Consider the following 16,268-nt stretch of genomic DNA (forward strand, 5'->3'; position numbering starts at 1 on the left):
GCCAGCGTATTCACCAAATTTTTGATACGTCCGGCATACGCTGGCTAAATCGTCAATGTGTGACAGGGCCATAACATGTGTTTCCGTAGCGGGCTTGGCTTGTATTCAATAACCTAACGTGCGTACGGTACCACGAACGTACTTATCGATTCGTAAACATAATCATTAACGCAAAACCTGCGTAAAATTCATTAGAAAAACACGTACGTTGTAACGCGCACCCGTGAACCTCACCGTAAACTGAGTGTTAAACTGAAAGTACCCCGTGACGTACAAACCAAACTCTAAACGTAAAAATAGGTAGTATAAAGCCGCGTACCCTGTGACGCGCAAACGTTAAGCTGAACGTTAAACTAGACAGCAGAACCCGTACCCGACCTACATGGCGCTCATACGTTGAGCTAAACGTTAAACTAGACAGAAGAACCCGTACCCTACCTACATGGCGCGCATACGTATACGGCTAAACGTTAAACTAGACAGCAGAACCCGTACCTTGTGGCGGATGCATTCGTCGTGGGCCTCCTCGCTGCGCTTGTATGCGCTGCAGGCTTCGGCCTGCAACCATGAGTGACCGTTCATGGGCTTCGTCACACAGTTGGAGTGGTCGTACACCTTGGTGACGAGCAGACCTGGCTGCGACTCGTAAGCAGCGTTACTCCTGGCGGTCGGCACGGGCATGTATGGAGCGCGCAGGACGGAGTAGATAGTTTTGCAATTACCCTCGAGGCTTTCCTGTAATGAAAATCGGCAATATAATCTCATAGCAAATCCTAAGTATAATAAAATGTATTAATAAGTAAGTATAATATTATTTTATTATATAAAATAAATTATTCCGTATAGTATAAATTGGCTAGTGTAAATATATGATGTGATGTATATATTATGGTAATAATAATGAGTATATAATAAAAGTTTCAGTGAGGCGCAAGTTGGTTAGATATAACGATACTCAATGTCGGGTAAATTCCGACGTGCTATGCGTGTAAAATCGAATACGAACTGAAAAATAGAGAGAAAGAGAGAGAGAGAGAGAGAGAGAACGAAATAGCAGGAGAGAGAGAGAACGAAATAGCGAAAGAGAGAGAGAGAGAGAGAAAAGAAAGAAAGAAAGAACGAAAGAGAGAGAGAGAGTGCGAAAGGGATAGCGAGAGTGAGAGAAAGAGATAGAGAGAGGTGGGAGAGATAGAGAAAGAGGTAGACAGAGTGAGACAGTCAGAGAAAGAAAGAGAGAGAGATAGAGAGAAAGAAATAGAGACAGAGCGAGAGAGAAATAGATAGAGAGAGGTGGGAGAGAGAGAACGAGCAGAGAGAAAGACAGACAGAGAGAGAAAGAGAGAGAGATAGAGAAAGAGAAATGGATAGAGAGAGAGAGAGAAAGAGAGAGGGAGAAAGAGAAAGAGAGAAATAGAGAGAGAGAGAGAGAGAGAAAGAAAGAGAGCGGGAGAGAGCGAGAGAGAAAGAGAGGGAGAGAAATAAGTCGTACCTCCATCACTTCGTAGTGGCCAGCGAGCTTCTCCGTCTGAGAGATCGCGCGCAGCGTTGGCGTGGCGAGAGCTTCCAAGTTAATGGGCAACAAGTTCAACACGCCGAGCTTGATGTCGACTGACCACTTAGGGTCCTCGGATGGCACCTGGATCTTCCTGACCTGTGAACCACATGACGTCATAGTCTAAGTTCTCGTGTTCGCACTGGGATGTGGGCGTTCTGTTGCGATCCGCGGGCACACGAATTTCATGCGGTACATTCGCGTAATATATTTAAGTATTCAAGTTGGTGGTTGAACTGAGAGAAGTAGTATTATCATATATATATATATATATATATATATATATATCAAGAGTACATAATGGGAGATGTATTACCATTATATACTCCATTATCATGTACTATTGATATATATATATATATATTATATATATATATATAACTGTGGTAAGGACCCAACGGCCTATTGACGCGTCGTTTACGTAGAAATCTTACTGAACGTTTACACGGCCATCAATCTATATTTTATTTTAGTACCGTATCTTCCACGTGTTAGTGTAGCCGATTAAAAACAGAATATTGTTAAATTATAACATCATTATTATGATTCCTGTAGAATGATAACAAATGCGTTCTATATATAGGTATACCTGGCCGCGGTCATACGTGAAGGATACGGGCCTGGACAAATGCTGTCGCAAATATTCCAGATCCTCACGGGGCACTAACTGGAAATCTTCGAGCGTGTGGGGTCCAGACGGCTCGTAGCCCACGGGGACATCTCCGTGGTACTTGCCGATCAAGATCTCCTCTGGGCTTCTGCCCAGCTGCAATGTTGAAGACGAAACACACACACATGAGCAATCAGCTTCATCCACTTACAGGTTGAACACGCGGTGAAATCCGACTGGCTAAGCGCGCGCATCAAAATTTTATTCTGAGATTGCTATCGTCGGTAACACGGTATCGTTGAAAAAAGCGTTGATATTATACCTAAATTTAAGCGTTTATTGCTAGTGAAATAATTGCGAAAGAATATTCAACATGTGCAATTCGAGTTGGAATTCACTACCAAAGTACGCGTGCGTGTCAAAATCTAACATATTCTGACATTCCTATCGCCCGTATCCCGGCCTCGTTAAGTAAAAGCTTTAGATTATACCTAAATTTACCCGCTTATTGCTAGTAAAATGTTGCCGAAAAAAATCTTTAATATCTCTAATTATGAGAGCTTTAATTAGCGAGTTGGAATTCGCTACCGTAGTTTATTACTTACCTTCATCACTGCAGCTGTCTGGCTGCGGAACTGTATGTAGATGGTCGACCTGACTTTGAGGCCGGAGTAGGACCGGCTGGCACCGGGCAGGCCGGTCAGAACCTGGGTCTCGTACGCATACTTGTACACCTGTCCCGGCTTATACGCTGTTCAAATGCATGTGTATTATTATTGCATCAGGCGATAAACCACAGGGAAACCGCGTATATATATATATATAATTATGGTGACAATAACAACAATAACAATGATAATAATATTAACAGTAAATAATAATAATAATAATAATAATAATAAGCAATATGTTATTATTTAATTTAAAATATGAAAGAGCGAGGCAGAACATTTCTAGTCCGCGTTTTACGACGCGCTATCAAATACAAAAATATTATTAATACAACTTGCCTTTTTCAGTAACAGGCACCGGGTAGTCTAGAGAACAAAAAACATAAATTAGATTTGTAATTAATAATCATAGCAAATAGCATATAACGTTATCCGCGCGTGAAATTAAATATCTCAGATTCCGTAACTTCGTGGGTCTATATAACCTTCGCCACCATTACTTTCCTCGGCAAATTTATAGGTTGCGTCAAGCGGAGAAAGCTTTTTCTCACTCTTCACTCAATAAATATTAATTTAATTCTAGTTCTCTAAACACGCAGTGTCACTTTCACACATCTAATTTAGATTTAAGTCTATAGAATTGATAATTGATCAACGAAAATATCCACTAAACAGTGAACGCGCCGTTACAATTAAGCTGCGTTTAACTACAAAACGGACATCAACTACGAAGCTCGTGCTTTCAGACTACACCAAGTATGCGTAATATGCATTCATAAATGCATTATAAATATTCATGCCAGCATATAAAATATACCGTTTATATTCTATATGCCGATGGAAATATATATTATGCAGTTATATTACGCACACAATATAATTATACACATATATTATATACGATATATCTACTATATACATATATAGAGAGAGAGGTAACCAGCATATACTTACAGGCTAGCGCTACTCCAACGACCCCAATAAGACATAAGAAAAGAGACTTCATTGTGGCTTGGTGTCTCCTTTCTTGGGATTGTGGCTGAAGAGCGCCGTTGGGCTTTTATAGGCGGGATAATCGAGCCTGGGACTGACCGATCCCTGCTCTTGGAGAAGGCAGCTGGATGCTGATTCAGCAGATTGCATGTGGGTCGACTGGAAATAGCTATTCATTCTTTTAATTTACTGCTGAAAGGGTTACTTTTGTGTCATTGAAATCACCTTGGAAAGCCACCGCACATCGAATAAACATCATATACATTGTATAAATATGATAATATATATATATATATATATATATGTGAGGTGTGTGTGTTGTGAACCGTGTCCGTCGGCCTCCGGCGACGCTCCGGCCCCAACTCACGTCGCAACTTCGTCGAGCGCGTGGTCCCTCCTGGTGCTGTTGTTCGGATCTCGTGCACGCTCTTTCTCGGCGTCCGGCCGCCGCTTCGCCGGCGGCGACTCGCACCGAGGTCTCTTCATGTAACTTCTCCTGATCTGGTTTTCGCACTGACGGCGCTTCCTCCGCAAGCGTCATGTTCGTTCTTTCTCGCCTTTTGTTTCGTGCTTCGTCTTTCGCGGCGGAGGGGCCTTTCTTGGGCTCGTCGTCCGACGCTCCTGGTGTCCGTGCAGCTCGCCGGCGCCGTGCCATGGCGGGAATGGCGCTGTCGGCGTGCTGCTGCGCGACTTGCTGCGGACCTAGCTCTTCACCCTGTCGTACAGCGTTGCCTGCGATCGCTACATCGCCTGCCAGGTCTCGTGATCTGGTCGCGGCTCAGTTCTGCGCGCCCGCCGCAACCCTTTCCGTGCCTCTCCGAGCCTGGGGTCCCACGCGTCGCCGCTCCGCGCTGATCACAGACGGGCAGCACCGAGGCGGCCGAGACGGGACGACTGGCACTGCGCTCGCAGTTCAGTCCGGAGTGCGGCGGCGGGAGCCTCGTGTGGTTGCCGGCAGCTCACGCACTACGCGGTGCTTTCCTCTTGAGTTCCTTCCAGGTCGGCCCCGGCTGTGTGTGGGGGCAACGCCTGCGAAGATTCTCCGGCGTTGCCCGCGCTGCATCGGTCCATCTGTGTGTGGGTAGCGTCTCGTCGCCGTTGCGCCGCTGCCCAGCCATCGCGCGTTATCACTGCTTCGGCGCGAGTTCCTCCTTCTCGGGCGGTGCGGGTTCCTTCTCCTTCCTCGGCGCAGTTCCTCACCTCCTCGGGGCGGGTTCCTCCTTCCTCGGCGCAGGTTCTCCCTCCTCTCGTGCGGGTTCCTCCTTCCTCGGCGCGGCGTGTCGCTCCCTCCTCCGCTGCGCGCATCTTCTCTGGGAACGCGGACGGCCGGCCGACGGACTCTGTATCGCTCGACGCCGATGGTGTCGTCGTTCCGCTCTTCTCCTCAAGGGTTTCTCCACGAACCTTCTGCCCTGTGCGTCACGAACGACCGGCGATTGTGTCCCGCCGACTGCGTCGACGCTGGCCTGCCGGGAGAACTCTTGCATTGTTACCGCAAGTCGCCGCCCTAGGCAGGTAGGCACTGGGCGGCGCGCGCGGGCGGTCGCCTGTTGGTCTCTGAAGCGAGCCGGGTGCAGTTTGGCGCGCTTCGGCCGTGAGTCGTGTTTACTGATTTTCCGAAGTCCGTTGCCTTGCCGCTGGTCGCCACCCCCGCGCGTTAACTCCCGCTCACCAGATCGGTCGGTCATTAATGCCGCCCCGCGTTACAGCGCTACCCTGCCCGTCTCCGATTGACGAGAAGGACGCCCCGTGGCGAGACCCGACTTTTTTTTTTTCTGCCGGCGATGACACGCTGGCAATAGGTGGCGCTGCGAGCGGCCCGTCTGCGTGCGTCTCGGCGGACGGTCAGTCCGGCAGCAGAACGGTACCGCCGGTTTTCTCGTCTCGCGAATTTTGGACCGCGCCGACGCGACCGCCGGCGACGCCGTGGGATTCGCTGTGTGTCGCACGGCGTCGAGGCGGGAGGGGCCGGGGTCAGTTGTGGAGCGGCAATCCGCTCGGGCGGCCCGCGGGGACGTGGGGGGAGTCCGGGAGTTGGGGTCGATGTGGGGGCCCGAGGCGGGAGCATCCGAAAGCACGTTGACCAGCGGCTGAGAACCGGCGGGGAGGCGGATGTCAGCATTCTGGAACGTGGGGGGAATTGACATGGCAGGGTTTGAAGCGGAGGCGGGGGGTCGGTTCGTGGACGCGGGAGCCGGGTACGCGGACGGCGGTGGGTGATGGTGTGCGCCCGAGTCTTTCCCGGTCACCGTGCGCTTGTCGTTCTCCGCGGCTTGCCCTTCGCCGATGTGCGGAGAGTTGTGTCTTTGATAGCGATCGGGTCCTTACTTACAGTCGAACATGGGCTCTCCACGGGTAGAGAGCACCTCGCGCCGCCTCTCCTGTTTTCTCCTGTTCCTCCGCCGACATCGCCACAGATCTGGGCGCCTCCTGCTTTGGACTTGGCGAGTGCGGCCGATCGGGTTGCGTGCGACGCGTGCCATGGCAACTGGACGGCAGATGACGCTTTACCGCTCGTCTTGCCTCCACGTCGCGGCGCCCCGCCTGACCGTCCGTGTCCGGTTTCGTTGCATGTCGACGGGCATTCTACTGTTGTTCGCCACTCCAAGAATCTCGCACTGCTTCCTGCTTTCCTGCATCACCTAAATGGCTTCCTCAATTTCCACCCCGCCACTCCTCACTGCCTTCTTTCTGGCTCTTTCCCTCCAAGCTGCGCTCAATAACGGCTTCAATATATGATAGTTGTAGGTTCTTAGTTACCACAGAGCACTCAACATAGCCTCTGTTCTCTGTGATACGTCCTGGCTCACCCACTGCCTTCCCGACTCTTCCTGGAGCGCTCGGTGCAGTGGCCTGTGTTGCGACGGAGTCTCAGTCGCACGTCTGTGGTCTCTATGCTCTGTCCTCGACTCTCCCACAACAACACTACACTTCTTAGCGCAAATCAACTCCCTAGCCGAAGTTTCATTTCTACTGCCCGATGCTCCGATCAGCGAACTATCTAAATGCTGAACGGCTGGGGAAAGCTTCGTATTATATATACGATATATATTATTATATACTATATATAGTACGGCTAGTTATATAAGATATTAGTAAAAGTGACGATAATAGAGCTAGGAACGGCGGAGCCACCTCCCGAGAGAGAGAGACGACGACGAGGAGAGAGAGAGGAGAGAGAAAGAGAGGAGCACTCGTGCGTATGGACCGGCGCCTGGCGACGTCCGATCGCTTCGGCGGCTTCTGCTCACTGTCTGACAGTCGTGAGACGGCGATACGAAGGCGATTCGTGGTGTGTGGGCGTCTGTTACATTAGAATGGGGTGATAAGACGGGAATACTAGCTTGAGCGTTTAAAGCAACGCAAATGTATTATTAATAAATCATGCTTCCCCTTTCACATTTCTGTTTTATGAGTATGGGTGGACGGTGTGATCACAGTGTGTTCGAATATGTTGTTCGCTGCGCATGCAGGAATATACCCTCGCTGGAAAAGTGCGCATCGCGCACTTTGCGCGTGGAATGCGCGCTTCGCCCTTCAAACGTGCGTTCAAGGAGCACGTTATCTTTCGGCCTTATCAAATCAAATCCGCTTAGGAAATATATACATTGTAGTTAAATATGTTACGATGTATCACGTTGGAGTTAAATGGCGCGTGTTATCTTCGTGGGAATTTTTCTAAACAGTCGAGAGTGCACCGATTCGAATAGTGCGCACAGGCTGAGCACGAAGTCACACTGTTATTGATTTTTACTTTAATTGTTAAGTTAACTTTAATTGATTCTTAACTGATTTAACATTTAAAGAGTCGCTTGCCAGGTATAATGCTAACCAATGACGATGCCAACTTTGATCAAGGGCTCGTTATGACATATAGAACATCGCATCTTTGCAGTGAGCTAGCTAGCAGCATTGATAACGAGCACCTACTAGATTTTAGCCCCTCGAGCATAAAAAGCAGTCCGGTTCGGTCTACTTATTGTGAGTATGTTATAATCGAGAATGTGGGTGAATAAGCCAATAAAATAATATATTGCGTCAATTTCACCGTAGCCGATTGTTGATGCATTGTGTTATAATAGTACTGCATATAATGTAAACAAGAGGCAAGCAGAACCCTCACCTTGAACTCACTTCACGAGAGGCGCCCTCCTCTACCTCCTCCCTCCTCCACCTCCTCTTCTTTTCCTCTCCTCCTCTCCTCCTCTCCTTCTTCTCCACCTTCTCTCCCTCCTCCTTCTCCTCTACCACCTTCTCCCCACCTTCTCCCCCTCCTCCACCATCTCCTCTCCTCCTCCTCCTTCTCATCCTCCTCCTCCTCCTCCTCCTCTCCTCCTCCTCCACCACCTTCTTTCCTCCTCCTCCACCACCTGGCCTTCCGCTACCTCCTCGCCTTCTCTACCTCTTCCTCTTACCACCTTCTCCCTCTTCCCCTCGCTTCTCCCCCCCTGCTCCGCCACGTTCTTGCCTCCTCCTCATCCACTCCTCTGCGCCTGCCTTTCCTGCGCTACTTTTGCGCCTCCACGTTTCTGCCCCCTCCTCCTCCTCGCTCCACTTCTGCCCGCTCCTCGCTCTCCAGCTATTTTCTCCCCACCTTCTCCCGCGCGTCCTCCTTCTCCTTCTACTCGCCTCCCCTTGTCTAGACTCCTCCACCGCATCATCTCCTCCTCATCCTCTCCCCTCAATACCTTCTCCCTCACTCCCTCCTCCTCCATGCCTCCTCACCACCGTTCTCGCACACCTTCTCCACCTCGCTCGCTCATCCACCACCCTTCTCTCCTTCTCCTCTACTACTCCTCACCTTTATCACTGTTCACACCAATGCATCGAATCATACACAAGTGAGTAAATGTCCGGGGTAAATGTCCTGGGGGGGGGGATTGTTCCGGGGGGTAAATTCGCGGGGTGAATGGCATACGGGGGGTAATCTGCCGGGGGATTAACTTGTCCGGGGTAAATGTCCGGGGTGAATGTCCGGGGCGGTAATTGTCCGGGGGGTAAAATGTGCCGGGGGTAATTGGTCCGGGGGTAAATGTCCGGGGGGTGATTGTCCGGGGGGTAATTGTCCGGGTGAGGTGAATGGGCATGGGGTAAATGTCCGGGGGTTAATTAGTGCGCGGGGGTAAATGTCCGGGCGGCATGTATAGTCGCGGGGTAAATTCGCTCCGGGGGTGAATCGGATGGGGGGGTACAATGTCCCGGGTGGTTATTGTCCGGGGTAAATTGTCCCGGGGGTGATTGTCCGCGGAGGTAGTAATTGTCGCGGGGTATTGTGTCCGGGGGTAATTGTCGGGGGTAATTGTCAGGGGGTACATTGTCTAGGGGGTAAGTTGTCCGGGTGATTGTCCGCGGGGTAAAGTAGGTGTCCGGGGGGTAATTGTGCAGGGGGTTGAATTGTCGCGGGGTGATTGTCGCGGGGGTAATTGTCCGGGGGTAATTGTTCAGGGGGTGTTTTTGTCCGGGGGTGAATTGTCAGGGGTGATTGTTCCGGGGTGATTGCACACGGGGTAATTGTCCGGGCGGTAAATTGTCAGGGGGTGATTGGTCGCCGGGGGGTATGTCTATAACGCGCGGCGATGGCAGCAATTATAGCAATTTCATTACGTTACCTAAAGTCTGTCTCAGAGTAAGACATCAACAGACCCAGCAATGTGGTAGTGAACGGTGCACTGGAATGTAGCGTTGACTGACTAATGCGTTCTAGGACAAACTGCAGCCAAGCTAGCGTACATTCCAGTGCACGCTCACTACCACATTGCTGGGTTGTTGATGTCTTACTCTGAGACAGACTTTAGGTACGTAATGAAATTGTATAATTGATACCACGCACGCACACACACCCACACAACACCACACACACACACACCCACACACACACATCACACACACACACACACACACAGCCAACACAAGCACACAGCCACACACCGCGACACGTGGTCGACACACGGTAGCTGGGCGCGTGGTGCATGCCCGCGCGTTGCCTCCGCGAGTCTGGCTGGGCCGGCTTTAGTGGCCGCGCCTGGCGCTGAGATCAGGGCGCACAACAACAGCACACGGCAACCGCCGCGCGCAGCGCACACACACACACACACACACACACGCACACACACGCACACACACGCACACGCACACGCACACACACTCACGCACGCACACACACGCATGTGCCCTCTTACATAGAACAAACTAACTAACGAACGAATTAACGAATGCGCACATACACACGCACGCTCGCAAGCACGCACCCCAAGCACAGTCGCACAACGTGCAGCCATACGTGTTTTTTAGTTTCTAGCTGCGATACTTTTGAATGTCATATAATATTTGCAAATGATATTTTCAGCGTTCAATATCCAACAACGAAATGAAGAGAGTGATCTTGGCGATACTACTGCTCGTTTCCCTGGTGGCGTCCACGGAAGCGGGTAAGCGCACTCACACACGCTTTCTTATCAAGATTTTATGGCCTCGTTTTAACACTCGTTTGCTGTATAACCACTGGAACATAATGATAAAAACATTAATATCGTAGTGGTTTCAAACGTATTTCCAGTAGAATACGTTGCCTGTTATATTTTAAATGATCGCGGTAAAACTATTTACATAAAATGAGGTGGAGGAAATTGAAGAATTTTTAATGATTTCATTTTAGTGTGTGGGCAGTATAACAGTAATTATTACATTTGCTGCAATGGACTCACCTGGAAAAGAGGTTTGAGTAACGCATGCTGCAATACGTCTTCGTGGTTTGGGTTCGTTTGATTAAATTCATGTTTACGAGTATCTGTGCTCGTCGATTGGAAATCTGCGTGCTTATGTATGTGTACTGGTGGCTTTCTCTATAAACTGAACTGATATTATTGAGTGCCACTAATTCATAAGCTTATGAAATGGTAACGATTTAAATATACTGCGATTAGCAGAGTAAAGTTCAATCTACATTCTAATATTTGGTAACTTCATTATAATTTTCAAGTGAGTAAATTAATGGTATCATTTTGCGAGAAATACTTTTTTATTTATTAAAGCGATTGGTTTAATAATTATGGTTCAGTGATTATTTTGAAGCAACGTTAATAAGCTGTTTAATAACTTGTTAAAATTAACGATTATATAATTATACGGTTTGGTCTTAGCCGCAATGTATTGACGAATATGTCTTGTAATCTTATTATTGGAAATGCTGAGACATAATTAATATAGCGTAATGATCATGGTTGTTTGCGATTTACATTTCCAAGCATTCAAGGTTTAAACACTATAAGACTGACAAAAATTCAAAACTGTCGGGAAATTTTTAGTTCTGCATTGCGATTGTGTTGCCGTTAAATTCGTTCCAATATATTTTTAATCGGTATACATTAATGTATGAGTAATTTGTTTTTAAGCAAATTTGCGAATAAAATTCCATACATAGTTAGAATACTATTTCTTAATGTTTTAATTATATATCGAGCATTCGAGAAATTGTGTGGTACTTAATTTTGTTAATACGATAACACATACATAAAGACGTATCAGAGAGGCACTATGCTGTTACTGTCAGTAGCCAGTGTTCATCCCAAACGGATTGCATGAAATAGGAGATGATATGCACGGGCTTGCTCATGAATTGACTGAATTTATCCTCCTGAGTGGCGAAAGAGGTGCATAGATAGAGGGGTAGTTTATAAAATACATGGTTCTTTTTAGCGAAATTCTGGTCAGAGAATTGACGCGACGAGTATTCAGGGAAACACATCCAAATTTTCACGTAAACATGCACTCTGTCTGATGAAACGTAGGCTATTATGCCGAGGAGAAAATAAAACACGAACTGTACTGTAGAATATTTTCACAACAAAATTCTGCCTTGGCTTTATTGCACCAAGGCATTAATATGCACCTAAACCAGCAAGTATTTTACAACGAAAGACAAATACAATCAAAAATAGAGTGCCATGCGTTTTCAGTAATACAACAGAGGAGCCGTTGTTAGAAACATCGTAAAAGTTAATGCTGAAGTTAAGACTAATGTTATGACTAATTTTGTTTCTGACAACGGGTCCCAGGTTGTCGGAAACACGGTCCGAAAGACACCGTCCCCCTCCCCTCAACTCTCTCAGCTTTCCTCTAGCCAGACCTGTCAGGCGCACCACCGGAATCGCCAGCATCAGCACGTAATCATGGCACGCACAGATGGACGTATCAGTACACTCAGTGACGGATGCTGGTGCTATCTATATAGATCATAGGAGTGAGTCTCGCGATGATTCGGTATTTAGCCTTAAATCACGTATTCGCGTTATTTCACCACACCCAGTTCATATATAAGCGCTATCTGCCATGCACCATGCACCAATTATTCGTCACCCGTGTAATGTACTGCCGCCCTAGTGTACGTGGGGATCTACTAAAATAAGAGTGTGTTTTAGCTCAATAACACTTTCCATCGATTTGATGCACCTGACGACACTATTAATTATACTAATTGAATCGACAGTCTTCCGTTTCTAACATGGCGTCATTTTTGTTGGCCGCGGCCCAACATGACTGTTAGTTCATGGGATCCACGCCCCGTAGCGCCAGGCTATGCACCGTGTTTCAATAGATTACTAACTGTTTGTGCGGTCTATAGGGTATGCAGCTATATAATATAATATAAATATAATATGTCTAAATAAGTAAATAAATATATATATATATATATATATATATATATATATATATATATATATATATATAATAAATAATAAATAATACATTTCTGATTTCCGCTTATTGTTTCATGCTCGTATAACTTATATTTACGTGGAAATGCACAGAAACGTGACGTATAAAACTGTCAATGAGCAATGCTGTCAACGTTACCTGCGTTTGTTTAATCCATGAAATATGGTGTCATTTGTCGTGTTTGACGACTATACGTGACTTGGTTATTTTGTGACGGCGTTGATGCTAACGGGGCGACAGCAGCCATTACAAAATACCCCGGGGGCACGCCCATTGTTAAAGCCGCACAATGCGCATCCAAACGCTAATTTCTTCAGTACTAGACTAGCAAATACTTCGTGTCATGTCATAATCATACTTACCTTATGGCAAGAAATAAACTCTAGTCTGCCTCCCATTTCACTGCGCGTTGTCTTATAAAAAGTATTTTGAAAATTACCTCCGATGTTGTTTGACAGTCATCCCACAATCTCCAAGCAACCGTGCAGCGGTGCCGCGGTACAGCGGTACGGGCGCAGCAAAGATAAAACATGGGACGTCACGTCACCACTTCGATGTTATGTTGTTTGAAGACCAATTTAGCTGTTGGCGCCTGATTACCTGATTTCGCCACCTCTTTCTTGTGGGAACGCGCAGTCAAATGGAGGAACTAGAGTTATTTTTGCATAAGGTAGTATGATATATGCATGACACGACATATTTGCTAGTCTAGTACTGAAGAAATTAGCGTTTGGATGCGCATTGTGCGCTTTAAAGGCTACGACGTGCCCCCTGGACAGGGATATTTCCGAACATCATTATTGACGGGAACAGATGGCACACGCGGTTATCTAGATACCCAACCATCAAGCTGATATTGGCTAAATATTGCAAAACAATATTGGGCCAATATCACCAGCCAATATCGGACCAATATAGGCAGGATATGTGCGTTCAATTAGGCAGAATTGTCCAATATCGGCCCAATATTGGCAAAACAATATTGGGCCCATATTCACCAGGCTGATATTGGCCCAAATATCTGCCTTATTGACAGGAGAAGCGACATAACCGAAGTGTGCCAATATTCAACTGGGTATTACTTTTTAGAGCAGTATATTGGGACAGGGTGTATTTAGGCGCAAAGCGTTTGCGACAGGGTCAGGTTTTCAAGGTCCCGAGGCACCCCTACCCAGTTCCGAAGTTGATGCCCTACACCCCCCCGGCCAAATACGCACGTTACCACGCTGCTAACACAATGCATATTTTATTTACGGCGTATTTATGCAAAGTCATGAAATTGTGTTTTGGCGTGGAATCTCAGAGGGACGAACGCAATGCTCGCGCGCACGTCACAAGACGCGACACACATACTCACGATGCACGCCACCATGCACGCATGCACGCTGTCCAGGGCGACGAGCGACGTGAGCGCCATTCTATTTGCATTACAGCATATATACTGCATATAAGCCAATACTGGAGAATTGTGGCGCATGGCTGCGATGTAGATCGGATTGACCATGCAGCATGTACACATGCACGCAGCCATGGACACAAACATAGCAGCATACCGCCACGTGTTTTGATTGTCTGTTGAATTCAAAAGGTATTCAATATTATTTGCATATAATGTATTTTAGCGTTCCTATTTCCCGCTATAATTTTCTAGTCCTGATAATAAATACAATAATAATTCTAGCCCCTATTAGTAAGCGCACTCACATCACGCACGCAAGCGCACGCAGCGCAGCAAAATCAATAACAAAAACAATAAGCAATATGATATTTATAAGGTACGTGCGGGATTTTATTCGCATATTTGGTAATTACTAAAAAACATGTTACTTATACATTATTACGCATACGATTAATTCTACCCGTAAAATTCTAGCGATCTTTGCCCTAATTAATGATATCTCCGCATTAACCTAGTAAGATTATTTTAAAAAAACACATGTGCACATTTTGTAGCTATAATGTCTTGCATCATTATGATATGATATTAATTTTATCAATTCTTATACTAACAAGAAAACAAAAGTTAAAGTACTGCCCGCAAAATGATACCATAATTTGTCATTTGAAAATCACAATGAATTTACCATACAATAGTATATAGATAGATTCGATCTGCTACATCGCCAGTATACATAATTCATTACCATTTCATAAGCATATGAACAAGTGGCACTCAATCATATCAGTCAGTTTATGGAGAAATCGCCAGTTCACATACATAACCATGTGAATTACTGTTCGCAACATGCATTATAGTTCGCAAACATAGATGTATGGCATAGATTAATAACACGAATAGTTTATGCCTTATAAACTGAGTCTTCCATTGCAGAAATGTGTGGTTCGGCTGTTCTTACGCAGAAGTATGCAGCATGCGCGTTTTCGAACCTTTCATAACTGAGCCTTCCATTGCAGCAATATGTGTTCGGCGTTTGACGCGCCGCATGCTGAAACGAAATAATTAAAATTCTTCTATTACACCGCCGCCTATACACATACTAACACAAATAGCTTAGCGCGATATTTTAAAATATAACAATATAAACTATTCTACTGTAGAGTACATTTAAGCTACTACGCAATAAGTTGTTCATTGTATTCATACCGACTTTATGTAGCAAACGATTGTAATTATGCCATATAAATCCTCGTAAGAAAGCGTGTGCGAGTGCGCTTACCCGCTTGCGTGGACGCCGCAGGGAAAAGAGCAGTAGTATCGCAAGAATCACTCTCTTCATTTCGTGTAGGAAATAAGGACGCTGAAAATATATCTTATGTAAACATTATAGAAACATACATCTAATAGTATCGAATATATCATATGTAACATTATAGAAGCATACATCTAATAGTATCGTAGCTCAAAATACCTGTAGCTGTACGTTGTTGCGATTGTGGCCTAGGGGTGTGCTTGCGCGCGTACATGAGTGAGCGCGCGTTTATTAGTTCGTTCATTCGTTGTTCGTTCGTTCGTTCGTTCGTTCGTTCGTTCTTTCTTTCGTTCGTTCGTTCATTCGTTCTTCATTTGTTTGTTTGGTTGTTCGTTTGTCGTTCGTTCTTCTGTTCGTTCGTCGTTCGTTCGTTCGTTCGTTCGTTCGTTCTTCGCTTCATTCTTTTGTTCGTTCGTTCGCGATTCGTTTCTGTTCGTTGGTTCGGGCTTACGTTCTTGCGAGCGTGGTGCGTGCGTGTGCGAATGAGCGCGTGTTTGTGTATGTGTGTTATTGTGTGTGTGTGTGTGTGTGGGTGTTGGTGTTGTGTGTGTGTGTGTGTGTGTGTGCGTGTGAGTGCGTGAGCATGTGCGCGTGCTGCGCTTGTGTGTAGCACTAATTAAATTTCATGGCTTACCTATGATGTCTGTCGCAGAGGAAGTATCTGTAGCTCGGCACCGTGGTATGAGCGTGTATGCTGCTATACAGCTTCACGAGGTACCTTATAATCATCATCACCTTATAAAATTCAAGTCCTGTGTGATGTCCAGCCTAGTGTTTTACGTTTGTATCGATGCTGACTCTATGTTGCAATTTGACGCATGCGCGAGCGGACATCCGGTAATGAAAAATAAAGAGCAGCGAATGGATTGGACGAAACGAGGTGTTATAATCTTCGGAGTTCAATTATTGTTTTGATATCATCAATCAACAAACAAATAAGAACATTACATGGCGACGAGAGTCAAACGATCACTAAGAAGCACGTATCTCTCTCTTTTCCTTTTCCATTTTCCTCT

The 16,268-nt window shown here is 46.3% G+C and overlaps 1 protein-coding gene across 1 annotated transcript in view; it reads right to left on the reverse strand.

Moving 5' to 3' along the window:
- Positions 1-3,864, reverse strand: part of LOC106806990 (vitellogenin-6-like) — an 8,761-nt gene extending 4,897 nt beyond the window's left edge. Inside the window, exons 1-7 of the mRNA XM_014809188.1 lie at positions 3,788-3,864; positions 3,173-3,199; positions 2,768-2,913; positions 2,142-2,318; positions 1,490-1,651; positions 456-735; positions 235-320 (exon numbers count right to left, since the gene is read on the reverse strand). Coding sequence (XP_014664674.1) covers positions 235-320; positions 456-735; positions 1,490-1,651; positions 2,142-2,318; positions 2,768-2,913; positions 3,173-3,199; positions 3,788-3,839 — 930 coding nt within the window. The 5' untranslated portion in view covers positions 3,840-3,864. The remainder of the gene's footprint in view (positions 1-234; positions 321-455; positions 736-1,489; positions 1,652-2,141; positions 2,319-2,767; positions 2,914-3,172; positions 3,200-3,787) is intronic.
- Positions 3,865-16,268: the final 12,404 nt, after the last annotated feature.

Source organism: Priapulus caudatus, unplaced genomic scaffold (assembly GCF_000485595.1).
Source record: "Priapulus caudatus unplaced genomic scaffold, Priapulus_caudatus-5.0.1 Scaffold10, whole genome shotgun sequence".
Lineage (NCBI taxonomy): Eukaryota > Metazoa > Priapulida > Priapulimorpha > Priapulimorphida > Priapulidae > Priapulus > Priapulus caudatus.